The sequence below is a fragment of the Vipera ursinii genome (assembly GCF_947247035.1).
Source record: "Vipera ursinii genome assembly, chromosome: 7".
NCBI classification, from domain to species: domain Eukaryota; kingdom Metazoa; phylum Chordata; class Lepidosauria; order Squamata; family Viperidae; genus Vipera; species Vipera ursinii.
In genome coordinates this window covers 57,841,981-57,866,892 of record NC_139521.1, presented here as the reverse complement: position 1 = coordinate 57,866,892, position 24,912 = coordinate 57,841,981, and the positions used below count along the sequence as shown (strand labels likewise).

General features: G+C 39.1%; 1 protein-coding gene across 1 annotated transcript in view; it reads right to left on the bottom strand.

Annotated features, from left to right (window-relative positions):
• TACR3 (tachykinin receptor 3) overlaps window positions 1-12,467 on the bottom strand; it is a gene marked incomplete at both ends in the record, with an annotated part of 46,541 nt that extends 34,074 nt beyond the window's left edge. The window contains one exon of the mRNA XM_083368089.1: window positions 12,034-12,467. Within this exon, the coding sequence (XP_083224215.1) occupies window positions 12,034-12,467 (434 nt within the window). The remainder of the gene's footprint in view (window positions 1-12,033) is intronic.
• Between the last annotated feature and the right edge of the window lie 12,445 nt (window positions 12,468-24,912).

Here is a 24,912-nt window from a genome sequence, read left to right as displayed (position 1 = left end):
TTAGAAGTTGGATGAAGGGAACCAAAGGAAACTTTATTACGGCATAGAGTACTATGTGAATCATGTTAGTGTGAGCTTTTTAAGATAAACTAGAAGGTACAGCCAAAGTTAATAGAAACCATGACCTATGTGAACCTAGCAGTTCGAAATCACGTAAAAATGCAAGTAGGAAAATAGGGACCACTCCGGTGGGAAGGTAACAGCGTTCTGTGCGCCTTTGGCGTCTAGTCATGCCCGCCACATGACCACGGAGACGTCCTCGGACAAGCGCTGGCTCTTCGGTTTTGAAACGGAGATGAGCACCGGCCCCTAGAGTCGGAAATGACTAGCACGCATGTGCGGGGGAACCTTTACCTTTACCTTTTATGCTCATACTGCTATCCTGACTATAAGCCCAGCTGTCTACTGATGTGCAAGAAGAGTACGTTACAGTGAAAAAGGCCAGAAAAGTAAATATTTTTCAAATGCATGTTGCTTACATATGAAATTCATTATATATTAATCACATTCCCATCTCTCAAGAAAACAAAGCTGGCTGGCATATCACAATCAATAAAAGTGGGCATATAAAAACAATCATTATAAAACCCTAAAAACATTAAAATATACAAACATTTGCAAAGGACATGGTAGCTGGGAAATTGGGGAGCTGTAGTCTCAACTAGTCTGCATGGAATCAGGAAAAGTCTGTGGATAAAACATCTGTTTGAAGCTTAAGTCAAAGGTTATTTACCTGAAGGCAAAGTTTTGTTTCTGCCAGGCAACTAAACCACCAGCAATGCAATAAACCTCAATTTTCTTCCCCAGAAGTACTTTAATACGGTATGTATCAGGATGACAATGTATAAAGCATTGTAGAACAGCAAAGTGGACTGCAGATTTCTGCCCCAGTGAATTTTATTTGAAGAGCATTTGAGATAAATTATTGAACAAGCATTTCCTTTGATTAGACAACTCACAACTGGGACATTTTTTAATTGAAGAGATTCTCATTCCAATGTTCTATGCATGAAGCATCAAATATATTTTCCCTTATGTTTTAAATTCTCCCTTTTTGATTCTAGTAATCAATGGCCCATTCAGATTTACTATTTGTAAAAAAACAAATGCTACTCTTACTCATTACTGTAAAGATCAGCAAAAGAGAACTCTTGTGATGTGCATTTTGTACACTGGAGGGATAAAAAATTAATTATCCATAAAATGATTTCTTATTAACAAAAACAATTGCAGGGATCTCAAGGGGGCATATTAAAAAGAGAAAGAACCAATCTTCTTTAGCACCCACGTATACAAACATTTCACTTTAAAAAGTATGAATATTTTTCTGTCAAAATTCAGGAGAAATCATCAACTTAGGCTTCCCACAGCTTTAGTAATGTAAACGTCAGGGACTTCTGCAAATTTTATTCTTTCAAAATCTGTGCATAATTATCTTTATACAACTTGCAAGGAATAGAAAGCTGCAGGGATAGGAGGAAAATATATCACAGTTTGTAGGCTTGAACATCATTTTAAAAATAAAATAGTGAGATTTATACTCCAGGGCAGCCAAAACAGAAGAGTTCCATTCTCCTGATATTTTCATTAAACAAATCGAAATATACAAACATGAATCAAAGATGTATCAAAATTGGATTTCACCACCACCTTATAAGTCAAGAATATGTGACTTGGATCATAGCCAGCAATATTTCTTGACATTGGCCAACTGGTGGTTTAGTGAAGAGAAGCAAGACAGAAGGACTACAATTTCTTAGTGCAATAACTGCTAGCTATGGTAATTCAGAGCCATGTTGCCTATAAACATGAAGACTACAGAACTATCACAATGAATAAACATCAATGGGCTTATTTTCCATTCTTTCTTTATTTTTTATAATTACCTCTTTAAAGCCATTTTATCCTTCGGCATTGCCACAGGGAAATATATCAGTTATATTACATGCGTCATTGACACAAATCCATGTTTTGATGGTTTACTAGTGATGACATACTAAATCAAAAATCTGATTGCAATTCTATCCCTCATAGCTACTTGTTAATTGCTGCCAAAAATGAAAGATAAGACAGTTTTCTTTCTCTGCCTTTGTCACAAGTTGATACCCTGGGCTTTGTCTTAGGTGATCAAGAGCAATGGCAACTTGTCATAGCCTCACAGAGCTTCAGTAACACATAAAACCTAAGGAAATGAAGAGACACTAATGTAATAGTTCCCAAACCAACTTTCATGCATTGTTTAAGGATTCAAAGTATGCTACTTGGATATAGACGCAATATTTCATGGAGCCTAGCCAATCTAGAATTTTTCCAAGTAGAAATTGGAAGATTGAGCTGTATTTTCAGCAGTTGACTCCTGACTTTACATTGGTGTCAGCTTTGAAATGAATGCAGAAAGAGAAACATCTGATGGACAATGCTGAAAGTCAAAAGACTTCTGATTAACAAAATATTGTAGTGCACATAGTGTGCACACCGAGGAAGAAATGTGGCACTGTGCACCCATAAGAATACATTTAGCACAGGTCTATAAGTTCTTCAACCCAACACATCTATGCCTGTAACTGTGTTGCAGACAGTCATGCAACTGCTTTAAAGAGTTACATGTGGGTGCTATGTGCATATCATTGCACATTCTGACACTTCTTTTCAGCTCTGAATCCAAAATCCTGATGTAATAATGTGATAGCCATCAGGGGATGAGCTTGACCCTGATGCTGTCGTCTTTATATTTATATGAAAAATGATCCTATTTGAGTTGGAGAAAAAAAAAGATAATTTGAGAAAGTGTCTCAGGTTTGATCCTTCCTATTTCATTTATAGATAAAGGAATATAGGGTGGAGGTGCATTCAGACCTGCAAATGTCTTTCATTGTAACCCTATCATAAAAGTAGTGTTGGCATTCATAGGTTTGGTTTCCTAGTATGGTCTACCTCAAAGGCCTACAACAAACTTCACCAAAATGCCAAGATAGCCACTGGTGTCCCAAATATTTATTTCAATAATCATACTCTATATTTATCATATTAATGGAGAGGGGTATTGATTTCACTAATGTGTGTCCATAATCTTTCAAGTGCCATTCTGCACTTGGTTAACCATAACATACCTAACTATTTCCAAACTGTTATCAAACGTTTCAAAACTAATGTCATCAGTTCCCTGCTATGTGGCACAAAGACTTGTCACACTCATGACCTAAATTCTAATGGGGCAGCCCAGTCCAAATCCTGGTTTTGTTCTGAATGCCCTGCTGAGATTGAAACCCAAGGATTATCTCTTTGCATAACTACTTGCTGTTTTGCTGGATTCATGCACTACAGTGAAAATTTGGGGGAGGGACAGCATCCTCACCTGTTTGATTTTGTAGCATGGTTTCATATCCTTGAATATAGATTGCTGCAGATTTAAAATATTAAAAGGCTTTCACTTCATTATTTGGTACCGCTTAGTTCCAGGAGAGGCTGGTTTGAACTGGAACAATGGGTCCTTCGCACAGACATTCAAAATGGTTTCACTAAAACTCCTTCCCACTCCGTGCATGCAGCACTATTGTAGTGGAGTTATTTATCTAATGCTAAGTAATTAGCAAATATCTTTTGAACACAGGAGAGATTTTGCCTGTTACAGGGTCCTGCCAACTTTTCTGGAGGAACAAATCTGACTTTGTTCTTGTCTGCTGGAAGAAAGAGAGTTTCTTGTGTGCTTTTGCAATGCCCCTTGTGCACAGTTTAGCAAACTGAATTAATAATGCATCTCCATCTATAGCCCCGTTAGCCCAGGAGAGGAGATTATTAGCTTCCTCTTCACTGACAAATCACCAGGTATTTCCAGAGGGATCATACAATGTGTTGTAATTGCTGCAGCTGTTAGACATTTAACTGTCTAGTAATTTTGTTAATTTGCATGTTTTTTTTTAAAAAAAATTGATTTGCCTGTCTATGTACATTTTTATTTATCATTCTTTAGCTTTGTTAACATGTGCATCTCCCTCTTTGGTTCACATGCTTTGCTCTTTTACCATGTTGTTGTTGTTGTTAGCTGCGAAGTCGTGTCCGACCCATCGCGACCCTATGGACAACATTCCTCCAGGCCTTCCTGTCCTCTACCATCTTCTGGAGTCCTTTTACCATAAAGTCAATTAAAACAAAGTTGCTAGAAAATTAGTGTTTTTGCTACAACCTGCAGCAGTAGTCTTTCCTGTTCACTTTCATGCATTACAACTCAAGCAAAGCAATAATTTGGAAGAACTGCTGTGTTTTACATTGACTAGCACTATTTATTCTCTTTATCCTCTTGAAATGAACTCTTTAAATCTCTGCCCCCTTACTATTGGAAACAAAATAATGTCATTCAAACTTTTATCTTCCTTCTCTGGGAAACACACGATTATTATAGAAATATTTTATCCTGCCCTGTCACATGAAAAAAAAATAAAGCATTTGTGATGGACATGGTTGAAAATAAATCCCATCATTTTAAAAGCAAGCAATAAGAAAAGGGCAGCTAAGAAAACCAATTGCAATATCAAAACCTGGCTTTAAAAACTTATCTGAATTTGAAAAATTTCTTCTAGGCAGCTGAGAGAGCTTGAGGGGCACAAAAGTAAGAGTTTCATAACTTAGAGGCTGAAAGTACATTGAGATGTTCTGCTGTAACTAGCCTTGGACATTTTAACAGCAATCACTAGCACCATGAATTACTTTATAAAGCTAAAGGTTTCCCTTGGGGTCTATGACAATTCACCATGGCCAACTTGCCACGGCCAGCTCACCACAGCCAAATGGCCACAGCCATTGCCACAACCAACTTGTTGTCACTCTAGGACAACTCGTCATGGCCAACTCGCCACAGGAGAAGAGTTACACTAATATCAAAGAAATGGTGAAATACAATCATTAAAGACGGGATGTAAGAACAGGGACAAAATGAAACATAAATGGCAAAATTTAAAATAATTTTTAATTTATTTTAAATAATTAAATTGAATTGTTAAATTGCCCCCTCAGCAAGTTGCCCCACATCGAGTTGGCCATGGCATGTTGTCCTGCATTGAGTTGGCCGTGGTGAGTTGCCTGCGGCAGGTTGGCAGTGGCAAGTTGGCCACAGCGAATTGGCTGTGGTGAGTTGTCCTATTCCATTTCCTGTCCAGTCATGTCTGACTGTAGGAGGCGGTGTTCATTTCTGTTTCTCAGCTGAGGGAGCCAGCATTGTCTGAAGACACTTCCGTGGTGATTTTTTCAGCATGACTCTGAATGAAACTGGCAGCCATTAAAATTATTTTCAACATATCCACCCTTATGGGAGCATCAGCTAACTTTCTGTTCAATCTGGACCAACTAAATGCAGTCTGTTAGAGAATGTATAACAATAATTCAATCTAAAAGAACTGTGCCACCAAGGCTAAACAGAAGCAGATTCTGTTAGTTGCACATTGGCCAAAACTGGACAATTTCTATCTGGCCAGTTGGAAACTCAGTGATAAAGAAACAATTATTAAGAATCAATACGCTGTGATGTTTGATTCTAAAGGTGAATGCTATCTCATCCAAAATCTTCATATCCTGGAAAACTTGTGTCACCTATATTAAGCTAGAATTTGTATGAAATAAGTTTCAATTTGTTTACCTTATTAAGCTGTAATAACAATCAGTAGTAATTCAGAACAGAAACAGAGTCTTTGGAACGTGGTGGAAAGAAAAGAATGTGCTGTAGTTCGCATGCCAATAACAGCTCGATCCAGATCTCTAGCTGATGTCTCCAAGTGCTTTTGTGTAATTTTAGGAACTGTTGTGAAGGGAGTTCCTTACCAGCCTGTCTATTTTGTGTAGTGTGTCAGAATGAACTTTACCGTTTTGGTGCTGAAGGGAGCAGGTAGTAAAAGTGGGCATGTCTTACTTAACATCCACCTTATTTAGCAATAGATATTCTGGTCCCAATTATGATAATAAGGCAATGACTATTTGCATTGGCAAGTACTAAGATGTTAAGAATTGACCATTAAGGATCTTTGTTGCAGGCAATCAAAGGTGGCCCTGGCAAAGGTCCTTCATTTAAACAAAGGAATTATCTTAACAGTGTAACAGAATTGGAGGGGACCTTGGATGTCTTCTAGTCCAACCACCTGCTCAGAAAAACCTATACCATTTCAGACAAATGGTTATCTAATATCTTCTTTAAAAACCTGCAGTGATAGAGCACCCACAACTTCTGGAAGCAAGTTGTTCCACTGATTAATTGTTGTAATTGTCATGTAATTTCTCCTTAGTTCTAAGTTGGTTCTCTCCATGATTAGTTTCCATCCATTGTTCCTTGTCTTGCCTTCTGCTGATTTGAATAATAGGTTGACCCGCTCATCTTTGTGGCAGCCCCTTAGATATTGGAACACTGCTATCATATCACCCCTAGGCATACCCAGTTCTTGCAACCACTCTTCATATGTTATATCCTCCAGTCTCCTAATCATTTTTGTTGCTCTTCTCTACACTCTTTCTAGAGTCTCAACATCTTTTTTATATATGAAACATCTACAAGAAAATAACCAAGCTCAGAGAGCACCAAGGATACAATACAATACAATTTCTGAGGTCACTATCCAGAGCCAGCAATAAAATAAATGCAAACGACTTACTCCATTCTAGCTGGAAACCTTTACTGTCTCGACAAAAAAAGAACATTTTTTCATAGTGCATAATCCTGACCATGCTCCAAACACCCTTTTTTAAAAAAATAAAAAAGAAGTAAGTATATATTACAATGAGCAAGACTGGGAGAGAAATGCATTATCAGATGGCAACATTTACACTGGAAGTTACACTACTGTTATTTTAAACCGTTAGGAATTACTCCTGGAGGTTGGGGACAGTCTTCTATGATTTCTGATTTTTTTGACTTGGACCTGGAAAGTGTTGTCGCTATTTTGGCTTTCAGAATATGCTTAAAAGTTGAACTGCAATCTTGTGTTTACTGAATGGTACTGGGGTTGCACTAGTAGGACTGTAATACATTTCTCTCATTATTTGACAGTAGCATGAATCAAAAGAGCTCAAAACATTTCAGAATGCTGAAATTCAAAACTGGTACAGAAAGACATGAGTACACTAAAATCACACACAGAAGAATTTTTTTCACAACTATCCCAAGTATCTACAGTCGTTACCATTTGGGAAAAATATAATAGGTCCCTTTATGAAAGGGCAACTCTGCCAGAACAAAAAATTGTTGTTTCACAAATTGGCTGAAGCCTTGAAGCAATTTGAATTTTTCTTCCTCTTTCCTTACTCTGCACACAAATGGAATAGAGAATTTCCAGAGGCTATGGATATACCTTTCCACATATATCACAGAAATGTATAAATTTTCAAATTAACAAAATGAGAGAAGGCTTAAACACTGTTATTCTCTATCAATACTTCAAGCTAATTTAATATAGATTAATTGGATGTTTTCTTTTATGCTTTTAAGATATTTTATTTTTATGAACTCGGGGAAAATTGAGGGCTCTGGCACAGGTAAATCAAGTAATCAAGGAATGAGTGAATACAAATATATGTGGATGTAGTGCTGACTTTTAGAGGTGCAGATCTTAAGCATCATATATCATTAACAATAGCTCATTCTCTAGTTACCAATATAAGGGATAAAAAGAGAGGAAATATCATTAATAAAGACCTTGGCTTGGTTTTATCAGCAAACAAAATGCTGAATTCTGAGAATATTGTTTTGATCCATTAAAAACACTCCCTATTTTAACACCAATCAGTGGCAATGTAGCAGAACAAACTGGTCCGTTTATAAGCCTAATGGACCATATGACATGGCATCTGCATAGAAAGAAAATTATTCCTGGATAAACACTATATCTCTCAGCATGATTGCAGAATAATTAACTTGATGAAGCATGCTCCATAATCTTTTCCTTTACTAATGTAGTGAGCTTCGCGAGAAGATTACAGAAATTTAGCAGAATCAGCTAAATGTTTGAAAGACACAACACTCATCTTAGTGTCAAACAAGGCCTTCTTCACTGGCAGCTATTGCCAATAAGGTGGCCAAAGGGAATGTACTGTACTGCTGAACTGACGTACAGATGGCCGTCATTTAGACGTCACAGCTGGGACCTGCAACTTCTTGTTAAGTGAAGTGGTCACCAAGCGAAACTGTGATTTTACTTTAGCTTTCCTTTGCTCTACAGACCTGTGAAGGTCATAAATGCAAGGTTTGGCCACAAAGTTACTATTACATCACTGTCGCAACTGTGATCAGTCACTAAACGAGGCAGTTGCTAAATGAAAGCCACCTGTATTTGTTCATCATTTGTTCACCACTTATGATAAAGGCCAAAGTGATGCAATTAATACTTTTTCTTCAGCTATAGTAAGGAGGCAGAGCACATTTTTGCATGAAGAAAATTCCTACTTTAGTTTCTGCCATCACCAATATAAAGTGGCTCAGAGGGAAGGGATGGGAAAGACCATTCCATGAAAACACGAATGAACAGTTGCTGCCACAAATATACTGAATGCCTTACATGTTACAATCTCCAGCTGCTTTACCCAAAGCATTTATTATATTAACAAACAACCAAGACTGCATTTCTAACCTGCTCCTTACCTGCAAGACACGGTCCAACCACAAGCAAAACTAATGAATGAACATTGATGTCAAAATGGCCCCCAAGCAATCAAATTTATATACACCCTGGTATATTTACAATGGTAAAAAATAACCCTTGAACAGTGATAAAATCCTAAATCTATGCATCCAATTTTTCCTGCCAACCAGAAATATTTATAACAAAACAGCCTCATCACCTTACCTTATTAACCACCATTCTCAACACCTGCTCACAATCAGTCTCTCTTATTAAAAGTTTTCAGATCTTTCTCAAACGCATCAAGAGGTGTGAAGCTAGAATGGGTCAGGAAGAGAATTCATTGGTCTAAAATTGGCCCTACCAAACTGCCTGATGTCTGAAGCAGCAAATGCTACTTAAGAGGGTTATGGCAATGATGTTAAAGAACAGAAGAATATATGCAACAGGAAAGCTGACTTGCACCCTCTACCCACTGCCAACCAGAAGTCATTCTAGCTCATTTCTGTATGTGGAATGAGGGGAATGAGGGTGGCCAGTGATTTCTTTGCACTTGGTTTCAAAATATCTTGGGTTGATTGAGTTAATGACAGTTATGAAGTATTTATTATATTTGCTTTCAACCTTCCTTTCAAACTGAAAACAAGGCAGTGATTGTGAGGTTTGCAAGTTATTTAGCATCCCGGCATTGACTGCAGCTATTGTTGCTTGACTTCATCAAGGGAGCATATGCATATCATGGGCTTTTAATCCAGAATCTTAAATTATGCTGCTATTGTTATTGCGTAAGTATTAAAAAGTGAGCAATTGGGTACGACTCTTCTCTGACACACTTCTTTCATCCTGGAACTCAAAGCGGCACACAAGGAATGGCAATATGTCTTGCTATAAAAATCTGGGACAGCTCAAGAATACCATTTTAATATTTTTCATTATAATGTGTCTTTGCTCCATCTCAGAGCTCAGTGAAATCTTCATGTTTTAAAGGTGAGCATTAGACAGACTTAGTCTACTACTTTTAAAAACTGAATAATTGAATATACTTAGTAGTGGATCTTCTAATCATTTCTCACTCCCTGACATTGTGTAGTCAAAATTGCATTTGTTGCCTCGTCACTTCATCTGCAAGGTTCTTCAGATATTCATCATTCAATTCCAGCTACACCTTATTATTTAAAAACAGAAAAAGAAACCCTCCATAACATGAACTGAATCTGATACTTATGTTAAAACTAACACTTGCAAATTAAATTGTTTTAATTTTAGATTAAATTTTAAGGGAAATACAAGTGAGTTTTTTCTCCCTCTTTCTAGCCACCAAACTGATACAAATGATTAATTCACAACAGTATCAGCAGGCAGTGAGGCTAGCAATCACGTGTTTATTTGAAATGAAAATATATGCCTATTCAAAAGTAACCCATTATGTCCATTGATCCACTAGTTAGAAATTAGGCTGAGTTAGACATGCAGATGCCCTTGAACGTCCTCCATTTCCATCTACAAGACTGAGTTATAGTAGTTATCTAGTAAAACTTCACAGAGTAAACCACTTTTAGAAAAACTGTATTTGGAGATGTGGAACAAGGTGGATTTTTGTCTGATCTGACAGGACCATTTTCATTTTCAGCACTTCCCCCCCCCCCCAAGGGTACGGGAGAGGGAGAGGAAGAGTCCAGGATCCAGTGACAAATAGTATTGCTGGCTGTTACTTCAGTTCACAAAAAGGAGCTTCAAGGTGCTTCGAAATATGCAGGTGTGCAAATATATTATGTCTTTGCATCTTCCAAAGAATGTGATACCTATCATGGGATACTTCTAGACTGCTTTATGGACTTCCAAAGAAGGGCTAATTTTCAACATGTCAAAGTATCTTTCAGAATCAAATCCAAAGCACTGTATAGTCCTAACCATTATTTCCAAGTGAAGAAAAACAAAATGAAGATACTTTTGAGAACTTGAAAGTACCTGAGTGGAAAACCCAGTCATAAATGTCTATGTTTGTTTATCTTCTCCAGAAATTGACATGTACAAACAGGATTATTAGCAGTACATTTTAGAGATAGAGGTATTTCTTCATATCAAAGATAACAGAACTTCCTGACTTATGATGTTTTGCTCCCGTTTGCTTTAGATTTTAAAAGGAAATAATAGGTACAAATGTAAAAGATGTAATATGTGTGTCTCTCTTTCAGTCCTTCCTCAACTCCTCAAACCATAATCCAGGCTTACTTCCTTTTACTAACACAACAATCCTGAGAGGTAGGTAAGGCTAAGCAAGATAATGGCTTGCTTAGCATTTCCAAGAGACATCCATAGACATTGTCATACAGTAGTTCTAGCCTGATCCACTATCTGCGATCCTGATTTATGCATTTGCAAAATAGCAATGCCTATCACTTGGTATATAACGAATGCATCCCTTTTATAACTTAGACATAATTACAAAATATCTAACTTCAATTAAAACAGGGGAAGATATTCCTTTTGCAACTTTGTACACATGCCAGGTTGTTATTGCAATCAAGATAATTGTAAGCAGTTATGGGGGGGGGGGGAAGGAGAAAGAGAGGAACCAGTAATTCAGTAGATCTCCAAGTGGGGTAAATTGGAAGAAGACAGAAAGGCAGAAATTAGAACAATTGCAATAGAAAAACCTACATAGAAAAACTGTGTTGGCGACGCTCTTTAAATTCAATTGAATTTAAAAAATTCAGCTGAACCATCCTATCCACCCTCAGCAATGCCCCCTCCTAGAGCAGCGTTTCCCAACCTTAGGAACTTGAAGATGCGTGGACTTCAACTCTCAGAATTCCCCAGCCAGCTATGCTGGCTGGGGAATTCTGGGAGTTGAAGTCCACGCATCTTCAAGTTCCTAAGGTTGGGAAACGCTGTCCTAGAGTTTCAAGGGGGTGGATTTTAGCTCTGCTAAGAAATGTGACATTGACAAGAGGGAAATTTGAATGGCTTGGTTTTCTAGAACTGATGAACTAACTGTTCGGTGTCTACCGGTGCTTCCGCAGCGAGTGAGGACTGTCCGGAGAAATGGTGCTGAAAAGGCTTCGGGTGGCAGGAGAAGAGGCTGAACTTACTGCCTTAGCCTTTGAAGAAGATCTGGATCTGATCTAAACAGAGCCTCTGAATCAGAGCGCTAGGAAAATGCTCTAGGGAGGAGAGGGAGACTCGCCTCTTCGCACCTCTCCACGGTCCCACGTGGTCAGCCGCAAAAACACTGGGCCAATCCAGCTGCCCTCCCGACGAAGGCAGTCAGGTTTTTCTAAGCTTTGGGGCGCCAAGGCGATGCCAACTCAGGGCACGAGGTCTGCCCGCATATAAAGACGGGCGGGCAGAGAAAGGAGGCGGCCCGGGATCGATCGGGTCCCCCGGCGCGCTGACCGTGGGTTCATCCCGACCCGTCTGCCCGCCGCCCCGCTCTCACCTGTCTACCGCGATGACCGTCATGGAGTAGATGCTGGCGAAGACGGCGGTGATGGGGAAGAAGTTCTGGAAGCGGCAGTAAGCCTCGCCGAAGTACCAGTCTCCGTGGAGCGCGTAAATAAAGTTGACCAGGGTGTTGAAGGCGGCCACCGAGGCGTCGGAGAAGGCCAGGTTGACCAGAAAAGAGTTGGTCACGGTCCGCATGCGCTTGTGGGCCAGGATGATCCAGATCACCACCAGGTTGCCGAAGACGGCCACGGCCACCACCGCGCCGTAAGCCAAGGACCAGAGCGCCAGGCACCACGCCGGCTGCACAAACTGGTTGGAAAAGTTGGCCACCGGCGACGACCAGTTACTCCCCGCCGGCGCGGACAGGCTGTCGTTCCAGCCGCCCAGCTCGGCGCCGCTCCAGTTGGCCGCGGGGATGGAAGTCATTCTGGCTCGGAGCAACGGCCCGCCTTTCTCCACCCTCCCGATCCAGGACACCGGGCAAGCGCCTGCTGGGGAAGTCAGAGGGTCTCCCCCTCCCCTCCACAGATGGGCGCCGCGGCGGTGCTCTTTCCCGGAATGCCGGTCGGAGGAAGGGGCGAGCGGTCGTCGAAGCCACTTATATAGCCTCGCGGAATCCGGAGTTGAGGATGATCAACTCCATAGGCTGCTGGGGCGGCTTCTCCCCTCCCTCTTGTGTTCGGTCCCTCCCCTTGGCTGGCTTCAGCCAGCGGCGGGCGCTTTGAGCTCGGACGTCTCTTTGAGGAAACCCCACCGAAACGCTGTGGTTGCCTTTCTTCCATCCTTTAACTGATACTTATCCCTGCGGAAAGCCCCTCCGCGCCCATCTTTCCCACCGTCAGCGCAACCCAGCTTCTCGCCTTCTTTCCCTCGTTTCGCCCATTTGAAATCTCCTGCGACTCTAAAGCCACTCGCTCGGGCTCCGGGGCCAAGGATCCAGGGGAGGAATGGTAACCGCCAAAGATGTTTCCGAATTTCCCCTGAAGATGCTCAAACTTCACAGAGTGAACTTGGATTCTGGTCAAATACACTGTCCACATAAATTAATAAACAGCTGGTTGACACTTGAATGGGAAATGCCCCTCTTTCCTCTAGAAAACAGTCCATGAATGGTCCAAGAGTCACGTAGGACCTGAAGGAGATTTTATTTAAATAGAACTCTGAACGTTTCAAGACAGATTTTTCCCCCAGACATCTTCTCTTGCTCTGTTCAATGGAATTCATGCCCAAGTAAGTTTTCTATTTACAGTTCCTCTGGTTTTCTCAAGCATATTGTTTAATTCTCCTGAAAAAGAGAGATGCTTCTCTTTTTTTTGGTTCTTTATGGCCCTTCTAAAATGTGTCCTATAAAAACCAATGGGGCAACCTCCTACTGCACTCTACTAAGATGCCCTTAAATTCAAGATAGAAGTGATCATTGTGATAGAGATAAAATGGCAGCTGTGATATTCCACTGGGATAGGGAGAAGCTAAGTTAGGAATTCAAGCAGAATTTCTTAAGGAGTAAGGAAAGCTCCAAGCCTTTGCCACCCGACTTCTGGCTTATTAGATATTTAATGGATGATACATTTCACCCTTGTCATCCTCAGTTCCTCAGCTAATCATCATGAAATCAAATGTCAGTGAATATTTGCTTCAGTGTCTAAGATTAGCTTTTATCTCTCCCATGTTTACATTTGTATGCAAGTATCAACAAGTGAAGCTTTTCAGAGCAAAAAGATAATACAATCTTTAATAGCACAGGTTCTCTATAGCCATTTGAAATTTATGAAATTCTAGAATCTCAGCAAAATTCAAAACCCAGACTGATTTGTCTCTGAGAAGAGCAGGATGATCCTGCTGCCCAGGAAATTTTGTTCCCTAAAGTAGAAAGGTGGATTGGTGGCTCTCCAGATTTTGCTAAACAAAATTCCAAGTTCTCTTAAAAATGGTCATGTTGGCTTAGGTGAATTGGAAATGTAATTCAGCAATATCTAAAAGGTCATTGATTTTTACCCTGCTTTAAAACAGAACACTGTAAGTCTATATCATCCTCTACTACCTGATCACTTTTAAAGCGAGATAGTCATGCCTCACCTTCATCTTCTCTATGTTAAATGTAGTCTGTTCTTTTATATCTTACTTGTAGCTCAGGGAAGCAAGCTTGAGCCATACAGTATGTCTTCCCATCACCTTCACATCTATTGTGTTCACATAACACACACATCTGTGATTAATTTATGTGTATTTACTTAACTAAATCAATAGCCTCATTCACAGAACATACTAAGCCATAAATAAATTGCATTTATGGGGTTTGCATAGCTCATTGACATACAAACTAGTCCACTGTAGGTTAGTTTAGCATGTTATGGAGATTAGAGAAATAGCACAGATTTTATTTTCCTGGGCTCCAAGATCACTGCAGATGGGGACTGCAGCCAAGAAATTAAAAGACGCTTGCTCCCGGGGAGGAAAGCCATGGCAAATCTAGACAGCTCACTAAAAAGCAGAGACATCACCCTGTCAACAAAAGTGCATATAGTCAAGGCTACGGTCTTCCCAGTTGCAATGTATGGCACTGAAAGTTGAACCATAAAAAAGGCTGAGTGCCAAAGAATTGAGGCCTTTGAACTATGGTGCAGGCAAAGACTCCTGCAAGTCCCTTGGACTGCAAGGCAATGAAACTGGTCAGTCCTAGAGCAAATCAACCCTGACTGCTCTTTAGAAGGCCATATCCTGAAGCTAAAACTCAAATACTTTGGCCATCTAATGAGAAGGAAGGACTCACTGGAGAAGAGCCTAATGCTGGGAAAGATTGAGGGCAAGAGAAGAAGGGGACAACAGAGAATGAGGTGGCTGGGTGGAGTCACTGAAGCAGTAGGCGTGAGCTTAAATGCACTCCAGAAGATGGTAGAGGACAGGAAGGCCTGGAGGAACGTTGTCCATAGGGTTGCAATGGGTCGGACATGACTTCGCAGCTAACAACAACAACAACAACAGAGAACTAGCACCAGCTGAGCTTCTAATCCTTTACTACCATACCGTTTAAGGATCTTTGCCTTTTTATTTCACAAAACAACCCCCTTTTAAATGTTGTCTTTTGATTTTTCTCATATTGTCTTGAGTTGCTTTTGAGACTACTTAATAAGCAGAAAAAGCATATAAATGTGTAGATGATTGGCAATTGGCATCTGAAGACGTAGAAGTTGTTCAAAAAGTTGGCTGTCTCAGTTGTCCTCTGAAATATTTCAAGTAATAAGGGAAATAGCACTTTTCAAGCTGCAGCATTAATTTGAGCAGTAACGAGAGAAGGGCGGCTAATAATTATAAGACAAATAGTAATTAGAAGGCATTTCAAACTAATCAGTAATTAATTGCGGCCATCAAGATGAAAAGATTGATTGGCTTTCTGTGACTGGGCTGGCTGAATGTACTTCACAATCATATCACTCAAGTAATTTATATAATGGGTTGGGCCTTGATATGGAATGGTTCTACTATTCTGTTAAAGCAAATTATAATCTAATTCATTATAATTATAAATATTATAGTGATATAGTACATAGATATGCAGTGATTGTATCTATAAATATCAGTAAAACTCAAACAGCTGTTTAGACAAAAGTACAAATGTTCAATAATCCAACATGGCCATTGAAGAACAGCAAGAGAAAGAACAGAAAAGAAATCACAGCAGCACAAAAACTTTTTTTCTTTAAATTATTGTCACTTTCCTGGGTCTGTGCATTTGTATGTGTGAGGAATGTCTACAGTTAGCCTACAAATGTTGGCTGATTGACACATGGTTTACCATTCTTGGCAAGCTTTCTTTCCAGCTCTCATTAGCTCTTTACTCTCCATCCATTCTAAATAGAGGCAGACAACAGTCTGGAGCAAATCCAAAGGAGAAGCAAAATAATTTAAGGCAGTTTGTTTGGGGTCCCAGGGCAAAAATAAGGCCAAGCCAATATGGGTTTGGCTGGGACATGGCCTCTCAGAGATATCTGGTCTAGATTTACAACTCTGCAGTTTAGGAAAGCTCCTGTCTTGAACAATTGAGATAGACTGAAGAAATGAGGATGATATTGGATTTCAATAAGTGGCAAATGCTTTTTCAAGCTATGGTTTGCTTGGCAATCGGGGAAATGGAGCTAAATCAATGCCAGCATTGTAGGGGTGGATTGTGATACAGACCTCTGCAGAGTCTGTGCTCATTCTGACTTAGGAAAATATCACAAACAATTCTTCCGGAAGTTAGCTTTTTTAGCTTTTTCTTTATCCTTTCTTTTTCCCCTCTTTCTGAACCTGAGGTAGTATCCTTACAACTCTTTTGCTGGATATGCACTGTGATGTTTTCTTCTATCTAATTCTATACTTTTGCCTTTTGTATTTTGCATAAATATATTTGCTAATTGTTCCAGATAAGTACTCAATTTTATATTCTTACAAAAATACGTTGCATCTTCGCCACCATCTTCAAGAAGTTATTACAATGGACATGTGGGAAAAGATCTGGGTGAGGAACATAAAATTTATGCAAGCCCAAAACCTAAGAGAGAACTTTTATAAAATGTTTTATAGATGGCATTTAGATCCTAAAAAGCTTGCAAGTATGTATTCGAACTATCAACCTAAATGTTGGAGATGTGGTGGCGAAGATGCAACGTATTTTCATATATGGTGGACCTGCAAAAAGGTTAAGGCTTTTTGGATAAAAATTTGGTGGAATATGCAGAAGATCTTCAAGCAAAGGATAAAGTTTTGTCTGCAACTGTTTTTGTTGGGCATAATTACAGATGCTACTGTTGTGGACATTAAATTGATGCTGAATTTAATTACAGCAGCAAGACTCTTAATAGGTCAATATTGGAAGAAGGAGGAACTGCCGACTATAGAAGAATGGACTCTAAAGGTTTCTGACCTGGCGGAAATGGCAAAGATTTCGGCTTATTTGAAAGATCATTCGCAAGAACGTTATATTATGGAGTGGAAAAAGTGGATTGATTATATCCAGAACAAATATGGGACTAAAAAGTTTCACTTAGCATTTGAATAAGTTTTTTCCCCTTTTTTTCCTTTTTTATGTAATATTAGTATTGCTTGTAGTTATTTCATATGAGCTAGAGTGCGATAGACTTAATAGTTTATTGTTATTAGCATATGGATGTTTATGATTGTTCTTTGTTTTTATACCTTGTACTTAGCTCTGAGAAGTCGGGGGGAGGGGGGAATGGGGGGGAGGGATAGGGAGGGTTAGGTAGGGGTGGGTGGAGGGAGGGGGGATTGTTAAAGATAAAATGTATTTTAAAACTTTTCAATAAAAAAAATTATATTCTTACATGATGGATATTCATAAATTCAAGTCCCAACAATGACAAATCAGAAAGATAAGACAGTTTTTCCTTCTAAAATAATCTTCCTTTGGCTTCATAGACTCCTGTCAGTTTAGAAGTGGCACAAAAGTTCTCCAGAGACAATTCTGAAAATGAATCAAAACAATCAGGTCAGAGAGAGAAAGAGAGAGAGAGCATATAGCTCAAAACCCACTGATTTTGATTTATACTGATTACCAGGTGGCAACATGAGGTTGCATTTATTCTGTTTGGACTCATTATACAGAGAGATCTTTCTATGGTATTTAACCCTCTATCAGAAATCAGGTCCTTTTATACTCATTTATCAGACTTGATTTTAACATTTAAATTTGCCTGCAAATTTCATCCCTTGTTTCAGGGATAACGTGGATCACTTCTTAAACTCTAGGTCAGGTTCCTAAGTGAATCTTATCAATGTAATAACCCTTTTCTAAATCCCAGGCCTTGTTTAAATAGCTACAAACTTATAATTGCTCTTGAGATGGTGTTTGCTTGTTTTGTATCAATTACTCCAGTCTACACTGCCTAATTCCAAGGCTGAGCCAAAAAAAAAAAGCAAAAGTCTGGGCAAATAAAAGCTTCCAAGACTCTTAATTTTACTACACAGTTTTCACGGCTCAGAAACGGGAGTGGTTTAGTGCAGAGGTCCCCAACCTTTTGAGCACCAGGAACCGGTTCAATGGAGAAAGGTTTTTCCATGGACCGGAGAGTGTGTGGTTTTGTGCGCTGCCTGCATCCCACAAATGGGGCTTTGCTTGTTTGTACGGACCAACTGCTGGCATGCTGTGGCCCGATACTGGTCCATGGACTGGGGGTTGGTGACCCCTGGTTTAGTGGATTGAGAATCTCAAAGTTCATTGTGCGATTGGGGGCCTGTCATTATCTCTCAGTCATTATCAACTTTGTAGGATTGTCACTGAGTGTCTAAAAAAGGGGTGATCCCTGTGCTACATGATGCCTTGAGTTCCAGAAAGAAAATACAGAGCATAATATAAATGTCACTTAGTATCAATTTAAGCAAAATGATTCATAATTAAGAACTAATTATTCCCAGGAAGTGACTAAATACATGCAAGTGCAGTGTGATTCTCCTTAGGTGCATGATTCAAATGGGTATGTTGTATTAAAGAGTGACTTGCCATCTTCTCATTTTCTTCATAGCAAAAGATAAAGGTAAACTATTAAATGAATGAATAGTAAGTTGAATAAGAAGATAAATAAGAAGATCTGAAGGATCCATTCCAAATTTATACCATCCACTATCTGACTTGCCATTTTGGACTGGTTTGCCTTTGATAATATTCCAAGCTTTTGCCCTGCCAAATTACCTATTTATGGTTCAGTTTTTCTCATGTAAACTGCTTTAAATCCCTTATTCTCTAGCCAAATGACAGATTAGGGAATTTGAAATACTAACTTCCTCTCGGCAGGAGAATTGATTGCTGAATTTTTTTTTTACACATTTGGTGATGTTTTCACCCTGCTTCACTTTCAGAGTTGGTTTATCTACTTTATTCACAAATGTTCCCACGAGACCTTGTTTGTTATGGCATCCTTGTTTGTGTGAAATTATTCTCCTGAGCTTGTTAGCTCTACTTGCTTCCCACTGTGGAACTGTTCTCCTAAAACAGCAAAATATCATGGATGCTATTTTTCCTAGGTTTTTTTTTCTTGCATATGTATTTTTAAGAGCCTTGGTGGAGCAGTGGGCTAATGCCTCCTTAAGTAACACCAGCTGCCTGCAATTAGTGCAGGTTCGAGTCCCACCAGGCTCAAGGTTGACTCAGCCTTCCATCCTTCCGAGGTAGGTAAAATGAGGACCCAGATTGTTGGGGGCAATTAAGCTGACTTTGTAATAATGCCGCTTGGGGTGTGTGTGAAAGCCCTAATAAGCAGGCATATACATAGAATGAAGGCTACTGCTAAGCTTGTAAGCCGCCCTGAGTCTTCGGAGAAGGGCGGGATATAAATGGAATTAAAATAAATAAAAATAAATAATGCTAAAACAACTGTGATGCATGTGAAACAACCTGATGAAAAGAAAGAGAACATGTGAGGGCACTCATAATTACAGCAACCTGTACAGTTAACCGGAGAAATAAATTAATCAGTTCCATTGTAGTTGTTTTCCTTTGCTCTTGTCTTGGAATAGGGTAAACAGCCTGGGCTGAAAGTAAGCCACCATAAATTCTGAAAACTGATGGGACAGGTTCTTATCATTCTGTGTTGGAGAATATGGGAACACAGTACTAGGTTTTTAGTCTCCTCATAATTTAAGACAATTGTCTCTTGAATTGATTTCAACATTAAGAGAATTTCTTTCTGAAGTTCATTTACATTTTCTTATTGATTATCCATGTTTCTTCCAAAGAGAAATACTCCACAAACAGCTGTCACACTGTTTAATACTTCTTGATAATTCTTGAAACTTAATGTCAGTCAATATTGGTAATCCAGGTCAGCCAATTCAGAATGTTTTGTTGTCTCCTTCATACAGATAAAACAGCCCAAGGATTCCCCCCCCCCTTTCCCAGGTACAGTCTGCAAAAGTGAAAGTTTCCAGGAACAACATAAAGCCTTATCTATGTCCTGGCTTCATGCCAAATTTTCTTTAAGCATAATAAATTGTAGTGCCAAAGTTCACCACTAGGTGTTGTTAACATCCATCTTCCAGCTTTTAAGTCCAAACTTATTTCACCAACTTACCCAATATCTTTTCAAAAAGAAAGTCTTAAAATACTTTTAGCCCCCAAATTTGTCAAAGCTATGTCTCTATATTAAATTCAAACTAATCTTGTAGTTTTCTCTAGTTTCCCCCCAAAGAAAGGTATTCATTGCTTCTCTTTTCCTGAGAAAACGGGGTGGAATTTCCCCTTCTGTCATCTGGGGGCATTATTTGCTTTGAGAATTCTTTTTTACAGGAAAAAGTTTTAAAATTATAAAGAGAGGATTACATTCTCAACCAGTTCCACCCACATTGTTCAAAAGTTGCTAATTAGTGCTTATCTTGGGTTGTCAGTGGCTTCTGGCTGGCCATATAAATACGGCCAGTCTTTCTCCTACTGGTTTGGAGGGCTTCCTCAGATCAAACGGAAGGGCCGCCACCCCTCTGCGATTGATGACGTAATGCCACAAGGTCTAACCCGGAAGTCTGCCTTTTTTACTTTTTAATGTTCACTGAAAAGAATCCATCTCTGCTAGATCATTACTAGGGTTACAAATTATGCACTTTTATTTTATGACTCTTTCATCATAACATAAAAATCTGGTAATAACTGTTATTAAAACATTTTTGATTAGAACTGAAGCTGTGAAATTTATTACAGGAATTGGAAGAGTGATCTCTTCCAGAGTGTTCTGAAATGAAATGGAATTTGATTATATTCTAGGCCAGAGGTAGGCAACCTCGGCTCTTTTATGACTCATGGACTTCAACTCCCAGAATTCCTGAGTCAGCAGCTGACTCAGGAATTCTGGGAGTTGAAGTCCATGAGTCATAAAAGAGCCAAGGTTGCCTACCTGTGTTCTAGGCTATATTAGAAGAAACTTTGTACTTCATACAAAAAAGAAATATTGAGGACCAGGTAAGCCATCCCACCGCAATACTCGATGCCACCAGAGTGTTAGGTTTAGAACAGGGCTTTTCAACCTTTTCACCCATTGTACCACTTTTAGGATATGTCCACATCCGAGTACCACCAGTCGCCTAGCAAGGTGTCAAAAACTTGATGACCCAAAAAAAAAGATGAAGTACAGGTAGTCCTTGACTTACAACAGTTCACTTAGTGACTATTCGAAGTTACAATGGCACTGAAATAAGTGCTCCCCAAGCCACAGCCGAGCAAGACACCTGACTGCCTTCCCGGTGGCGCTCTTCCTCCTGGCTGAGGTTTTCATTGTTGTGAGCATTTCTGTTGAGGATTGGCAGTGGGGTGAGGGGAGTTTGGTTTTTATTCCCCCACATCTGCTGGGACAGATCTGACCCTGGGACACTGTGACCGTCATAAATATGAATCAGTTGCCAAGCATTCAGAGAATGTAAATCACAAGACCCTGGAGATGCTGCAACATTCCAGCTGAACAGCGCTTCTTCTAGGCTCAGCACCGAGTTCCAGCTGGAGCCTGGCATTTCCGCTGAGCCCTGACAGCCCCAAAGAAGCGCTGATCCTGGCGCTTCCGCTGAGCCCTGACAGCCCTGCAGCTCCAGCCATCTCTCGCTCAGGCTTGTGCGGTGCTACCGCTGGTTCAGCTCATTCCCCTCCCCCACTACCACTTTTCTAGGATGGTTGCGTACCACCTGCCAGGTGCCAATGTACCATAGGTGGTACCTGTACCACTGGTTTAAAAGCCCTGGTTTAGAAACAGTGCTGTTGATGTTTTAATCTCATAATGAGCCATTCTTCATTTATTGACTATAACAAGAGAGTGAATCAGCACCCTACACCTTCCAAATTTGATGAAGCCAAGAGCTATTGGAACTGACTTCTCCAGTTCAGTGTTCTTGGTGGATAACAGTTCCCTTCAACCTGTCATCTGGAGAATAATGGGGAACTGTCATCAGACATTTCAGATTGAGGAAGACAGCAATGGCCTGTGGCTTTGGCTATGATATGCCAAACATATTGATGGGCTTACATAAAGAAGTTAAATTTTATATAAAATCTGTATTCGATTTTATATTTTATGTTAAATGTATAGCGCTTATTATTTTTAGATACATTCTAATAATCTCTCCCACTGATTATGTATTTAACATTTTTAATAATTTTTATTACTTTAATGACATCTTGTTAAGATTTTGGTTATTTCTGGTAAATTTTGGAAAACAGAGTTACATGGGTGAAATGGGTGGCTATATAAATTTAATGAATGGCTGAATGAATGAATGGCTGAATGAATGAATGAAATATATGACATCTTCAAAAAGCAAAATATATTATTACTGATTGTTGAATTAAAAGAAACACTCTGACTGCCAGATATCAATAATACTTGGTGGATGGAGAACAATTCATTCAGTTTTTATGTTTAGCATGAAGTCAGCTAACAGTTTTATTGGACTGAATTAAAGTATCTACTTGTAGACCACAAGTGAAAATAACAAAATACATCATTATTATTTCTGTAACCCTATGGGTATGCATGGTGCAATTTGTTACAAAATAAAAGGAGTCAGATCCTTTCCCTCAATAAGATTATGCACTAAAACTTGATTTGATTGAACAACAGAGAAAAATAAGGCAGAAGAAGAATGTGTGATTATTACTCATATTTTTAGGTTAAGTTGTACAGAAGCATTTTGATATTATTTCTAAAAATCAAGGGACCCAATGAAAATTCTAAAGGGAATAAATTCATAGTTAGGAATAAAAGCTACCTTCACTGAAATCATTCTGCAACAGCTCTCCATGTTCAAGAACTGAGTCAATTCATTTCTTGCCTTGCCCTAGTATATTTGAAAGTGCATTTAAGTAAGGGTTGATTTGTTTTTTGAAACTTACTGCGATGTTGTGCTTGTGGATAGTTCTCAAAAAGGTGATTTTCCAAAGGCAACTGGACTTTGTTTTTCCTTGAAGATGTTTTGCTTCTCATCCAAGAAGCTTCTTCATTTCTGACTGAAAAAAGCACCTTTGGGACAACCATGGCTCTGGTTGAGCGAGAATCTCCATAAACATTATGGATAGTTCAGTTACACATTGAAAAGAATTCTTGCTTACCTCATGAAGGTATTGGCACTCAGTGAATTTGGCTGGTGAAGAGATTTATTTAATTTGCACTAAAAATGGTGGGTGTTGTCAGGATTATATCAATGTTAGCCTAGGCAATTAAAATTCTATAAAACTGGTTAGTTATGTATAGCACAAACTCTACCTTGTTTTCTTATTATGTTTCACTTATTCTATTACTGTCAATTATAGGAAAAGGGCAAGTGGCAATCCAGTATTCTAATAGCTACAAAACTTACTCAGTGACCTATCTGTATTTTGCACTTGTAACTGGTCTTTCTAACACTTTCAAGTGAAAATTCACTTGATTCAAGGATTAGAAATGTTTTTTTTAATCAGTAAAGATTCTCAAGAAACCGAATTATGGTGCCATCATTGCCACTAAAAAAATAGGCTGTTTGTGTAAACACAGCACATAAACCCTGGCTAGGCGGTGTTTATCTTATCAGGTCATATTTCCAATATGTGTCTTTTTATATGAAATAAAGACTTCACTCTACAAAAGAGAAGCATCTAATTATACAGATACTATAACCAGCATGCTGATTTCATGGTGAGTGCACCAAATGAAGAAGAGGAAGACTACATTTATTAGCTCCAAATCTGGCAAATAAAATTAAAAAGAAATACCAAGAGGCATCAACACTTACTGATGCTGAAAAAGCAACAGTGCTTATCTCTTTTATACATTACACAAGCCTGAGGTTCCTTTTGCTTCTAGGCAATGTAACATCAGCTTTGTTGTATTGTTAGCAGTCTGAAAAATGGCAAAGCTATTGAAATTCTCTGGCTGTCCCCAGCAAGATGTTCTTAGTAGAGAGTGACAAGTCATCAACATCAGTGTAATGTCCTGTGTTGCCATCTGCACAAGCAATCATTTTCTAGTTGCCGGTTACTTTAACACTTCTTAATCAGGTATCTTAAATTCCACTCAAATCAACAACCCAGATCAGCACAAGAAATCTGAGCAGCCTAATCAGCCTCTAGGACTGATCCTTCCATTCAGTAGTGGCCGATTCCCACTGAGCTAATCTGGCAACGGGCAGGCCCAAGCCCAAAGGTGGTTGAGTAATCCATACACTTCCACTTTTAATTTCATTCTTTCTCCCTTAGACATCCCCTTCTCTTTATTTCCTTTTGATAACGTCTTTCAGCCTAACAACAATGTAAATTATGAAAATGCCACTGATAAAATCAGTCAGAGAACGATATATAGAGAGTGTGTCTAAAAGGTTTGCTAAAGAAAAGTCCATCTGGCTTCCCCTTGGGAAAAATTTCCAGAGCCTTGGTCTATCCTAGTTATAAACAGAGTCTGCTTAAGTCTCAATGGAGATAAGGATGAATTACAGGAGAACAAAGAGAAATTATAATGTAGGGATTTAGGAGGGAACAATCCTGAAATTGAAATCTAGCATTGAACACGACCTAGCAGATAAGTTGGCTTTTCCTGCATGGATGGGAAAGATAAAAAGCAGACAAATGACCTAACAGGTTTTGTGGGGCAGAAAATTCTTGCTTCTGAATCCCCTTGTGCTTTGCCTCTTTATGGATGGGGTTCTTGGTATGTTCACTCTTATTGGGAGATTTGTTTGGACCAATTTTTTTTTAGTAGCATCATGAATTATAAACAGAAACATACTCTCTCTCAATGCAGTTCTTGTATTACTCACATTACTCATAACACTGCTATGTTGTTCTCCCAAATACATGCAATTTGTACTTAGATAAAAAATATTGCAAATTTCAGGCTAATCTTTGGATTGGTTTTATTAATATCTATTCAGCATC